At 42.1% G+C, this 12,263-nt stretch overlaps 1 protein-coding gene across 10 annotated transcripts in view; it reads left to right on the top strand.

The window, feature by feature from the left end:
* magi2a (membrane associated guanylate kinase, WW and PDZ domain containing 2a) overlaps positions 1-12,263 on the top strand; it is a 177,758-nt gene that overhangs the window by 51,137 nt on the left and 114,358 nt on the right. For all 10 annotated transcript variants that reach the window (XM_068306558.1, XM_068306557.1, XM_068306556.1 and 7 more), the window contains exon 2: positions 3,998-4,114. In XM_068306558.1, coding sequence (XP_068162659.1) covers positions 3,998-4,114 — 117 coding nt within the window. The remainder of the gene's footprint in view (positions 1-3,997; positions 4,115-12,263) is intronic.

Here is a 12,263-nt window from a genome sequence, read left to right as displayed (position 1 = left end):
GCTGAAGGACTTCAGGTGAATCTGAGGCTTCAGTGGTGGAATTCCTCAAACCATTTTAATTTATCAGGGTCGAGTTTATGTGGTTAATGAAACGTGTGGCTTCTATAACATGCAGCCTCTGAAGAAATGCCCTGTCAAAGAGCAGAAAGGAAGATTGATGAATAAACTTTAACATTTTCAGGAGTTTATCTGCTGCCTTTATTTTGAAAGAAAAGAAGTCCCAGATTCAGATCTGGTAAAATATTATTTTACTGTTTTCTGGAGTGTTTGGATCTGTCATTTTTAACAAATTGCTCTGTAATTTCTATTAATGAAAACAGAGAAATTCATTCCATTATATTAGATTGAGGAGAACGAGAGTCTGTCGCCTTGCTAATGGATGGTAGATCTCAACAAAATGTTGTAAAAAGTGAAAGCTTTCCTGGTGATGCTACCTGGAATGTCACAGGAATCTCCAAAGTCTGTTTGGATTCATTTTGGATGTTTCTTGGCAATCCATGTAATATTTTTCCAGATATTTTGGTCTTTACTTACTTAATGGATAGACTAACACTTCCATTCTTAATCTCATCCTGCTATTGGTTGAAACCTAAGGTAATGTTTCAAATAACTCATTAGATTTCATCTGTTTTAATACAAAATGTCACAGCCTGTAATAATGGTTCATTAAACATGAAAACATATTTTGAGCTGCAGTCTCTTCCAGCTAAGTGCTAACAGTACACCGGAGTGAAGTTGTAGCCGTGGTCGGTGTTTCCCTGTGAGCTCCACCAGTTTGTGACGGGGTATGAGGCAGTTAGCTGTGATTGCACCTCTGTTCCCTGGAGGAACCAGCTGCTCGCTTGTATACGGCTCTCCACAGGCTGTTCTTCTTCTCTCCTGGCCTCCCAGTGGATTAACGTGACACCTGCTGAGCTTAAATGGTGGATTGTCTTTTTTCTGCGGAGCAGCAATGATTTTCATTCACCCATATGTTTAATGTGACTCTAAACATACTAGAAATGCCTTCTTAGCTTAACAAGGATGAGTGGTTTTATCTCATTCTGTCTCTGGTGCCTTTCCTCAAGGTCAACGTGGAAATAATGACTGAAAAATTAAAAGAAACTCTTTTATGTTCTGCTGTTTGGCTCATAGAAGTGGATTTTCCTGTCATACTGCCAATCCACAGCCAACATGGTTTCCTTTTCTTTTGCTATCGCCATCGTCTTGCTCTCTCTTTCATACACATCTCTTCAGCAGCATTGTCACGGATCAGTCATGCTATTATAGTCGCACCGTCAGGGCTGCAGCAACTAATGAGGAACAACCTCAAGGGAAAAACAAGAGATAAAGAGGGCATCACATCGGTTTAGATGACCTCCTTCCTCCGCATGTACGTCACTGATTGTAGACCAGCGGTGCTGCTGCAAGAATTGGATTCTCTTGCACTGCTATATGTGCACGCACTCGCGCTCACATACACACACACACACACACACACACACACACACAAAATCTATTTTTGGATATGTGGCCAAATATTGGGCCATATTGAGGGGGGCTGCAGTCTCCAGTATGTGTTCTGCTTCTCAACGGCAATGAAAAGAGCCTCATTCGGATTTACTTCTTCATCTGTCATGTAATAAATTATTGAGCGTTTCATCAACCAACAGAATATTAATATTTTCTTTCACAATTAACAGTTATTCTTGTGTAGTCTGGTATAAACCCCCCTAAAAGCTGACATTTTAAGCTGTATTCAAACTTTAAAGACAAACTAATGTGGGTTGGAAAATTCAAGCACGTAAATGATTCCGTGACCAGATTGGACAAAACACAAAATTAACCAAATGACCAAGACAGCGCTGAATAATGAAGTTTCCATGAGGAGGGGGTTAATCTATATAGCAAGGGATGACTTGAGATGTGAAAGACATGCTAAACAGATGCAGTGCCCTGTGCTGCAGAGAGGGGGCGTTGTAAGACTTGGGAATGTGTAGGAATAGTGGGGATCTGAGAACGATAGATCCTCATCATCAGAGCTACGCTTCAATGGGCGCTCTCCCTCACTCACTCGCAGCAACACACTCTCTTACACACACATGTCCCTCTTCCCTCTCTTCCGCCTCTCTCTCCCTCCCTATCTCTCTCTCTCTCTCTCTCTCTCTCACACACACACACACACACACACACACTCATTCTTCTGCACTCCTCTTTTTCATCCCTCCACCGTGGGGTGCAGAGGGAGGTTATCCACATCCTTGGCTGACTGGCAGCGGCTAGATCGGGGCAAACTGAGTTGCGGACCAGAGGGATAGGACAGTGAAGAGTGAGGTGGGGGGGACGATTTCATCAAGAAAGATCCGGCGGAAGATTTTCTCTCGCAGAGATTATTTGCATCACAAAACCTGTGGAAAGAGGAATCTCATACAGGCTGCACAACCGCTGTCCACACAAGAGGTGCCATTTAGTGTGTTGATGTGTGTGTGTGTGTGTGTGTGTGTGTGTGTGTGTGTGTGTGTGTGTGTGTGTGTGTGTGTGTGTGTACACGTGTGTTTGCGTGTGTGTGTGTGTACGTGTGTGTGTACGTGTGTGTGCGCGCGCTCACCTTTTCAGTATGCAGATTCATGGCTTTGTTTCTTTTCTCATGCAAATGTAAATTGGCTGGTGGCGGTGCTGCGTGTCTTTGACAGAAACACGGATGGAGCCGGTGTCTCATTCAGGTTTGCATGAATATGATGCCATACCCTGTGTATTAGTTCAGCTCTGACGGATCAGTGCAATGTTTCCTCCAGAACACGTGACCGTAGAACCAGAAAGCACTGAAAGATACATCTCGATACGACTGAGAACTTCCAAACTAGGTTATTCGGGAATAAATCTTCCATTCATTCTCTTTCCTGCAACTCTTCTAAGCATTCTTACAGATGATTGCATGTATGTCAGCTGCATACACATATGCTGGTATGTGTGTGTGTGTGTGTGTGTGTGTGTGTGTGTGTGTGTGTGTGCGCGTGCGTGCGTGTGTTTGGGATGGGGGTTTTGCTATGTGGAGCCAGGCCAAGTTGTTGTTTAACACAGTATGTTGAAGGTTAGATAAATTTGCACCCACTCCATCTGCCTGTCTCCTATATAGAGGAGTCACAACAAGTGCGTTGCTTAAAGCATCACCTTGAGGAATCCCTTAAGTCATGTCAGCACAGACCCCCCCCCAGTTCTTCCATTTATAATTTGACTGTGTGGAGCTGGGATGGACTATTTGTTTGGGAACACGGGGTGGAATTTGCCTGTTTTAGCTTGCTCCACCTGCCCCCCCCCCCCGTGGGGTCTGCCCTTTGCCTTCCATCGCTCTTATCCTCTACCACCATTCCTCTGTTCCTGCCATCACTTTTCTTTTTTATCTTCTGCTGAGCCAGCAAGATCTACTGGTTCAATGTGGAAGTCCACTCACGCAACTGGGACTTCTGGGGGAAGCAGCGAGGAAGGGAAGGATGGGGGGCCCAGGTGAAGGTGAGGGGAAGGAATGTGAAAACAGCCCCTAGGGAGGAAAGTGAGTGATTTATATGTAGACATTTCTCCACACGCGTTTCACCACCGCTCCAATTAACACCTCCACCAGTCATGGCTGCACTTGACAGATGCTAAATCCTAGAGAGGGCAGAGTTTTTCATTAGCACTGCTGTGTTTGTTTAGAGGGATTTAGCGAGTTGAAATTGTTTACTGTGGTTTTCAGCGATTTTTGGGTCATTTATCTCTGCAGCGTTTCAAGCTTCCTCTGTTTGCTCCTGAAGTTTAGAATTTGCACAGAAAACAGTTAATCCAGATAATTCACCGACACATCAAGCAGCCCCATCCCTCCGTCTCTGATCTGAGTAGACCTCCTCTTCCTCTGAACGTTTCCTTTTTTTTTAAATCTGAACAGGGGAGAGAATGTACTGCCTCTCCCGTGTCAGAATGATTGATTTGATGAAAGAGGTGTCAGTCTGATTACTCATCCCTGTGCCTTGTGTTCCTCCAGGGGGCGTGATAGACCAGGACCTGCGCCACTACCTCAACCTGCGCTTCCAGAAAGGCTCGGTAGACCACGAGCTGCAGCAGATCATCCGGGACAACCTCTACCTCCGCACCGTCCCCTGTGAGTCTCCTCGTCCTCAGCCTACCTCCATTCACTCCCTCCTGTCGCCTCATTGACTGAATTGCTTTTGGTATTTTTCACTCTTGTCTTAAAAGCCTCAAGGCGCCAATGTGCCAATTTGTCTTTGGTGAACAGAATGCTTAAAGGGTTATTTCAGAGATTTAGAATTTTGCTCCCATTATATTATGGGATGTGAGGAACTCTTTGAAGGCAGAACATTTAAAATTGAAACAACAGATGCTCAGATATCTTCATATAAACATCCCCATTCAGAGTCAAGCTACAAAAGCACTGGATGCTGAATTTCCCATAATGCAACCCATTGTAGTCTTCTCCCTTAACCTGTCAAGCTTTTAACTCAGGCTGTATGTGTACCTTAAATGTCAAGTGAGATCAAACATGATCCTGATGACATCACAATGACATCACATGACATTAGCCTATAAAATCAGCTTCCTGTCACTATTCTGATCACACTCACATTAATTCACTAGCTTCACGATTATTCATAAAGACAATCAGGAATGAGCCTTTTTGGCTTTGAGTTATTGATACCTGAAATTTTTAGATCAGGAAAGCATTATGCTCTCCTGTGTCATTTGGTGTGTGTGTGTGTGTGTGTGTGTGTGTTTGTGTGTGTGTGTGTGTGTGTGTGTGTGTGTGTGTGTGTGTGTGTGTGTGTGTGTGTGTGTGTGTGTGTTTGTGACTGTGTGTGTGTGTGTTTGTGACTGTGTGTGTTCTTCTCATTCTTATATTCCATTTGTTTGCTTAACATATGCTCGTAGCCATCACTCGATAGGCCGTGATAATGACGGGTATTTGTGTGTGTGTGTGTGTGTGTGTGTGTGTGTGTGTGTGTGTGTGTGTGTGTGTGTGTGTGTGTGTGTGTGTGTGTGTGTGTGTGTGTATGTGTTCGAGCTCCATCTGTGTATAGCGTGTGTGTGCGCTAGCTCCGCATTAGCCTTGCCGTGCCATTAGGCCCAGCTGTCTGGTGGCTAACTCTCCCCTGAATCCTTAATGGAGGTACATTCCTCAAGGCTAGGAGCAGGCAGATTTCACCAGAGCCACTTTTCTAGCGCAAAGTACAGCAGAAGAAAGCAAAAAAGAAAAAAGAGGAGCATGTGTAATTTTCTCCGGTAACAACTCATAGAGCTTCTGCTGGTGATGGTTTGGAGGTGAATTTGAAGGAGAAGAAATGGGGGACTGATGAAAGGAAATAACAGAGAGAGGGATGAGCTGTGGTGATGGGGAAAGCCACGATGGACTTAAACTGTTGTGGGAGGAAAAAGTAAGGGAGAGGAGGAGGTTACTTTGCACATGGATGAAGCTCCAACGATGAAGAGGAGATCTAGTCATCATTGATGGTGGATCCATGCTATAAAACACATTTGGGGAAGCTGAACTTTTTCTCTCTATTTCTCTGTATTAGCCGTTTCTCACATCATGTTCATTTATGTGACATAATTGGTCGTTACTGTCCACAAAGTGGATGTAGATCTTAGCACACCCTCCTGGTCAAAGGAGGTCAGATATTAGAATCGAATGAGCAGCGCAACAGACAAATGAGGTGGAGTATTGAGAAACAAGTCTGACAAAGAGAAGGAGATGACTTGTGTACTTGTTTTCCTGGTGAGATCTTATGAATAGCATAAATGTGAAACAACCCTTTGAGTGTTAAAAATGAGCCATCCATGTTGACTGGTGTTACAGTAGGAGAATCGCCATCCGTGTCAATCCTGGATCTTTGATGGAGTCGGCCAGGGTGGCTTTGACTGTGCCAGCTCTTAGACAAATTGGCTGGTTGAAATCCAAGGTCAGGGCGTTAATAGCCTGAGCTCATGTGAAATCAGGCCTATCGTCTGGTAATCCACACAGATTTGATGGGGGAGATAGAGGGAGGAGAAGAGTAAGTGCTTCCAAACTAGTCATGACTTTTAAGTGGGTGACTCTGATCAAGAACAGTTCAGTTATTGAGGTTGAATTGAACTGAAAAGCACAGCATGCACTGTGGTCATTCATGCAGCAATCACCAAACCCATCACAGTTATTAAATAATGCACAGAGAGCAATAGTTTTGAGCCAATCACACTTATGTAGCATAATAGTTGTAGTCACATTCATAATTGGTGTAAAAACAACTGTATTTCATCATTATGTCTTCACTATTTCCTTCTCTTTTCTCTCATGTGTGACTGCCGCTCATTAATAACATCATCTGTTTGTACTCATTCTGGTATGAGTGGAAAATTAAATTAGCTTTTAGTGGGAAGGAATGTTTGTCTGTCAACATGCCACACGTTCGGCCACAAGACTGAGTGTTCCTGTCTGACAGGCTGAATGTTATCATGGCGGTCATAATAAATGGTTCTGTATTATGGTGGTTATATTTTTTGGAAAATTTTAACTTATTAATTTATCCATTTATTCTATGACATCACCGTACCTGTGAAATCCTCAATTTGATAAATGCATTTAATGCAAACAGCATTCTCAGTTTCCTCAATGACCAACTGTTACTGACAAGGAGGGCAATTCAGACACTTTACATGATTATAACTATTGTTACAGCTACCAGATGTAAATGATGTGGGTGAAGTTCTCTTGATAAACATTTTAGTGTAACCTTAATAAATGGGGACGACAGCGAGATCGACTCTTGAGTGCAACGTTGTCCATGTGCTCTAATAAATCCTGCGTTGATAGCTAACTGAACATCATCTGTACGGCAATATCTCCGGTAGTTGACACAGCATATATATCGCCCAACTCTAAAGACTAATATTAACACATTGATGCTTTGGAGAATGTCGGCTCAATTGATAATAACTTTGCTGCTATATAAAGAGGGAGTGAAGTGCTCGGATAGATGAGGATGGATCTTAAACAGAACACTTCAACGAATACCCCCCTAATGGAGGCCTGGAGTTTATGAAGGGTGTGATTTAATGTTCCCACATCTGTCTTTAAAATGTGTGTGTACATGTTTTACTTCTGTGTTGAGTTGCGGTCTGTGTTTATGTTTGAGTGTGTTTGTATGCTTTGGTCTTTCACATGCATACTTTAACAACATACGGCTCATTGCAGGACGTCGTGTTTGAGAGCGGGACTCAATGAGGAGTTTGATGCGACAGGGCCATTGAGTTTGTCATAATGTGTGGAGCAACACTGTGCAATACTGATGTTTACTAATGAGAGCGACAAAGGGGTCCATCTGTATAGACACAGTTGTGGGATTGATCATTCTTGAGTCTTGCAGCAGGAAATATTAATGTGTGTCTGCTTTTGACTTTCTTATCCTACTGTTCTGTTCTCAGCTTTACTTCTGCAACGTCTTTCTTCCACTACGCATTAGTGTATTTATTTTCAAGAAAAACAATTGTAATTTTTTCAAAAACCAAACATCATAACTGAGTGAAAGAATTTATATAAACGAAGAAATAAAAGAAAAAATACAGTTACCGAAAAAAGTTCTATAAACTAAATAAATCACAACTCATACTCTACTAGCCAAGTAAAGCCTTATCACCTTCAACTGTTCTCCTGTTGATGCTTGTAAAGATGTACCTCGAGGTACAAAGTTGAATTCATTCCATGACTGAACTCGTAAGTCAATTCATAAGTGAAACAAATTTTCCCAGTCAAAAATAACTAAAACCATTTTAATCTGTTCAGTTAAAAAAAGAATCCCAAACCCCTTTAAATAATCACACATTTTTTTTATATCAAATGGACGTGCATACTTTACCTGTGCTTAATATTCGTAACTTTCATGAACAATTATGATGTATGGAAAGGAACACAAAAGTCAGGAGAACACACTAATTTATGTCTTTACTTGTAAAACGAGAATGACCTCTAGTCTCAGCTGGTGTATCCATCCACCAAGTAGCAGTGGTGTCCTGAAGCATGGCTCATATCTCAGATTTTTGCTTTTATGTCGAAAAAAATATATGGATAGAGCCATGGCTCGTGTCTCAAGGTACTACTGTTATTGTCTTTTCCAGCCTGTTCCTTTTTTCCGTCAAGAATATAATGTCCAATATCAATTCTAGATCTGGTGAGTAGGTATTCCGAAGTCCATCTCCCCTACCATTAGTGGATTTATTGTATCACAATCAAACCATTCAACTGTTTACATTCAGTTTTATTTTAAAAGGTCTAACATATAGCCTGTGAACAGACATCAGTTGTCCACCAGGTACCTGCAACTGGCCCCCTTCTCTTCCCTTGTTTTGCCGTGTCGGTGTTTCTCCTTTAACGGCCTGATGTCTGATGGATTACAGTAATAATCAGGACAATAAAAAATACCGACACCTTGCCAATGCCCCTTCGTCTATTATTTAGCAAAAACTAGCAGTAGTGTGAGCCTCCCAGAGGAGTCCAGGCAGGGGGGTGGAGGAGGGGGGATCTGAGTCGGGATAAATGAGGAAGTAGATTGAGGCTTTTAAGATGGAGGTGTACTTGAGGGGATATTGCTGGCTGCTGCGTGGTGTTGAAGGGGAAATTGGAACACCTGGTATTTGTTTTGCTTGTGTTTTAATTTGGCTCATTATATTTTTCCTTCTGACAAAGATTTGACAGGTCAGACAAAAAATACATGTGGTTAAAAGCTCTCCCTCTCCCTCTCTCTCTCTCCCTTGCTCTCTCTCTCTCTCTCTCTCTCTCTCTCTCTCTCTCTCTCTGTCTGTCTCTCTCTCTCTCTCTCTCTCTCTCTCTCTCTCTCTCTCTCTCTCTCTCTCTCTCTCTTTTCTCTCTCTCACCCCACCATTTAATCTCTCTTCTTTTTTCCCCCTCACTTACTCATTGACTCATTGGAGACAGGGTGGGGTTTCCATAGCAACTGTTTCCTCTCCCAGTGTGCGTCAAAGGCTCAACTCCTCTTAAACTCTCATCCCGCATACTTATTCTTTCCCTCTGAACCCCTCCTCATCGTGTTCACTACTATTCTAGTCCTCTTCCCACTTCCTTCAAACGGCTTCATCTAGAAACACAAGTTTGCTGCTTTTTGGTTAAAACAGTCGGATCTAATGAAGGTATTCCTCAAAACTCATAATTCCTCAATAGTGATCCATGCGCTTTATGACTTTTTTCAGTATTGCACTCTGTGACAAGCAATATCCTGTCTGCTATCGCTCTGAATGGGTTTATGGAGAGAGCATGACAGTGGGCTGGGGGGTGAGAGACTGACTGACAAGGCAGGACACAGATGCGAATGTGTTGGTTGGCGAGCGTGACGCGCCGGCGGATGCTCATCAGCCGATGCAGACGTGACGAGAAAGAGGTGTGAAATTTGCTCCTTAATTGGCCTTCATCTAACAAAGACAGACCCTCCTCCTCACTCAAACTCCAACTGTCATCCCACCTTGTCAGTATAGTCATGACAACGGAAAAATAAATCCATCAGGTGGGCCACCTGTGGTCACTGTTGTCAAAAAAATCATTTGATGAAGAAAAGAGAGACTTTCCAGTTTACAATCCAATCCTGTTTCCAGATTCAAAACCATGTGCAACATCTGAAGCCACACAGAAATGCTGCTGGTTCTAATGTTTATGATCTTTCTGAACCAGTAAGATCTCTGTGGAGTGTCTCTCTGCACCTCCTCACTCCCATGACATGTAACATCTTACTGGTTTTCCTGTATTAAATCTGTGGAGTTGTAATGATAGAAAATGAGGCCAACTTCCATTTACAAGGTGAGGATAATCAAAACTGCTCCATGAGAAAGCAGGAAATAGACCTTGACTCCCTTAATTGTGTCCTGAAGGAGTAGTTTTAGTTTGTCTGAGCTGTCACCATGGCGCCCTGGGCACAAAGAGGCCAAATCCGTCTTGGTCAGTCAGAGGTGAACGGAGTCCATTAGTGTCCTATAACTTACATATTGAGCAGTCAGAGTGATAAAATAAGCCCTTAGAAGTTTTGACTGGAAAAATTCCCCTGAAATGCTCGATCCTCGTGCTTTAACTGTACATTTTCATGCTATCAGTTCATGTAGAGAGAGAACAATACATCATCCAAACCATTGTGTTGCAGAACTGTGCAGAATCGATGTATATCTGAGACCCTTGAACTTCCCTTTATCTCCTGTGGGGCAACTGCAGTTATTGCCTCTATCCTTTTCAGCCCCCGTCAAAAAATCCTATTGAACCAGCGGGTAGAAAAATCCCTTTCATTAATAGTTACTGGAGTGTTGTGCTTTTCTAAACTCCAGTCGTAGCGTTATCTTTCTTCTAAATGCTCAGTATCCATTTTGGCAGGACAGCACACAGAGGTGAGCCGCACAAACCATAGTTCACCACCGAGCGGAGAATGTGTTTGTCTTATCTTTGTAGAAGTAAATGAAACCGCAAGCTGTGAGCCATCATTTTGAACTTAACTTTAACTTCACACTACTTTTACAAACAATGACACAGCAGAGATTGCAATTTGGCCTGTTTACCAGGAAAATTTTGAATCCTGCTGACTGATTATTTGAGAAAATATGAAATGTGGTGCTGTTTCAGTTTGACTTATCTTTCCCAAATATTGCTATGATAACACATTTTGAACCGGCTAAAAAGCATTAGTTGCTTTGATTCTGCTGTTACTTTTTATAGTAACTGCTATGGTCTCAATTGGGTCCTGGGACCCTCTTCTGCAGTTCAAGACTTTTTATAAATTATAAATAAATTCAATAAAAGGTTAAAAGAATAAAAGAAAAGGACTTTTGTCAGGAGGCCAGAAATAAGACAAGGTTTGTTGATGCTAGCCAGCAAATTTCTTATATGCTTACATCTTTGCTGAGTTTAGACTCCATACATCCAACCAACCATCCATCCATCCATCCATCCATCCTGAACAATATCTTTATGTGTTTTTTGACTTGAAAAACTAAGGGTAAAATCTGACAACCATCAATTTTACAGTCAATGTTGTCCTCTTTATAACCCTCCATTTAAACATTCCTTCCATGGCAATCCCTCCATATGATTGTGTGCTACTGTTACTACCACACCTGCCTCTCCACTACTGTACAATATTCTTAAAAATGGCAGTTTCAGCAGATTATTGCCATCCTTCGAGGCCACAGAAGTCGGCTTGGCCGAAGACAAGGGAAGAAAGTCCCCAGGGTTTGTTTCATTAGAGACAGTTTCACTGTTACAACTCTCAAGTCTTAGCAGTATTAGGCTTCACCATCCCTCGTGCTAATTACCAGGGATCTATAAGTAATTGGCTCCTCTTGGATACGGCAGCCAAGGAAGAGGAAGGAGCTCAGGAAGAGAGGAATTGGACAAAGCAAAATAAAATTCACCAGTTTTCTTCAAAGGCTGATTCAGTGCTCAGATTTCAGTGTTTGAGGCTAGGATTAGGGAACATTCTCTCTCCCTTGTGATTTCTCAACATTTCTATTACATTTTGATGAAAATATTTGTTCATTTCATCCATGATCTACTGCATATTTTGCCACTAAGTCCAGTCAAATAACATGGGTAATTGCATTTGACAGTAAGGTGTGAAGTTGCTCAGACTGACCTCAGACGATCCGGAGGACTATTAAAGAGAATTTTGCCAGAAATTTGAAATATCCTGCAGCTTGAGTAGATTTTTGACAGTAATCACCCTGTGATACTCAAGCAATTATTTAGTCCGGGTGGTCTGTACAATCAGAGATTCGATCTGTGTCACTGCTGCTCTCTGTGGCTTTAGGTAATAGCAAACTGAGGCAGCGTGCTCATGCAGACATATCAGAGCTCTGATTCTGTTTATCTAAGACGCTAATGAAATGTTCCGTCTTTGCCACATCAGTATGATGGGGAATTGAATGTATCGAGGCTGCTACGCTATCTCAGACTGTGACCTTCTGAATGAGACAAAGCTCTCTTAATGTCAGATTGTCTGTGTCATTATTTTCTCACAGCAGAGTAAATAAACAAGACACTCAAAGTATTCAATTGGAACAATCATGAAATAATTTCAGAAAGTACACTTAAAATGACAGTACCTTACATTGAACTGCATAGATTTCATCTCGACTTCATTTGAAAGCCTGTGAAAGGTTTCATCTTTTTTTTAATTTTAACTAGGTAATTCTCATAACCAGGCCAACAACTGGTTGTGTCTTTAGTATTCTTTCTTGACTTTCATCAAGACCACATAAAAACTTTTAAATTC

The sequence above is a fragment of the Antennarius striatus genome, chromosome 22, assembly GCF_040054535.1.
Source record: "Antennarius striatus isolate MH-2024 chromosome 22, ASM4005453v1, whole genome shotgun sequence".
NCBI classification, from domain to species: domain Eukaryota; kingdom Metazoa; phylum Chordata; class Actinopteri; order Lophiiformes; family Antennariidae; genus Antennarius; species Antennarius striatus.
The sequence above is the reverse complement of the archived record's forward strand: the minus strand, read 5'-3'. Positions and strand labels throughout refer to the sequence as shown.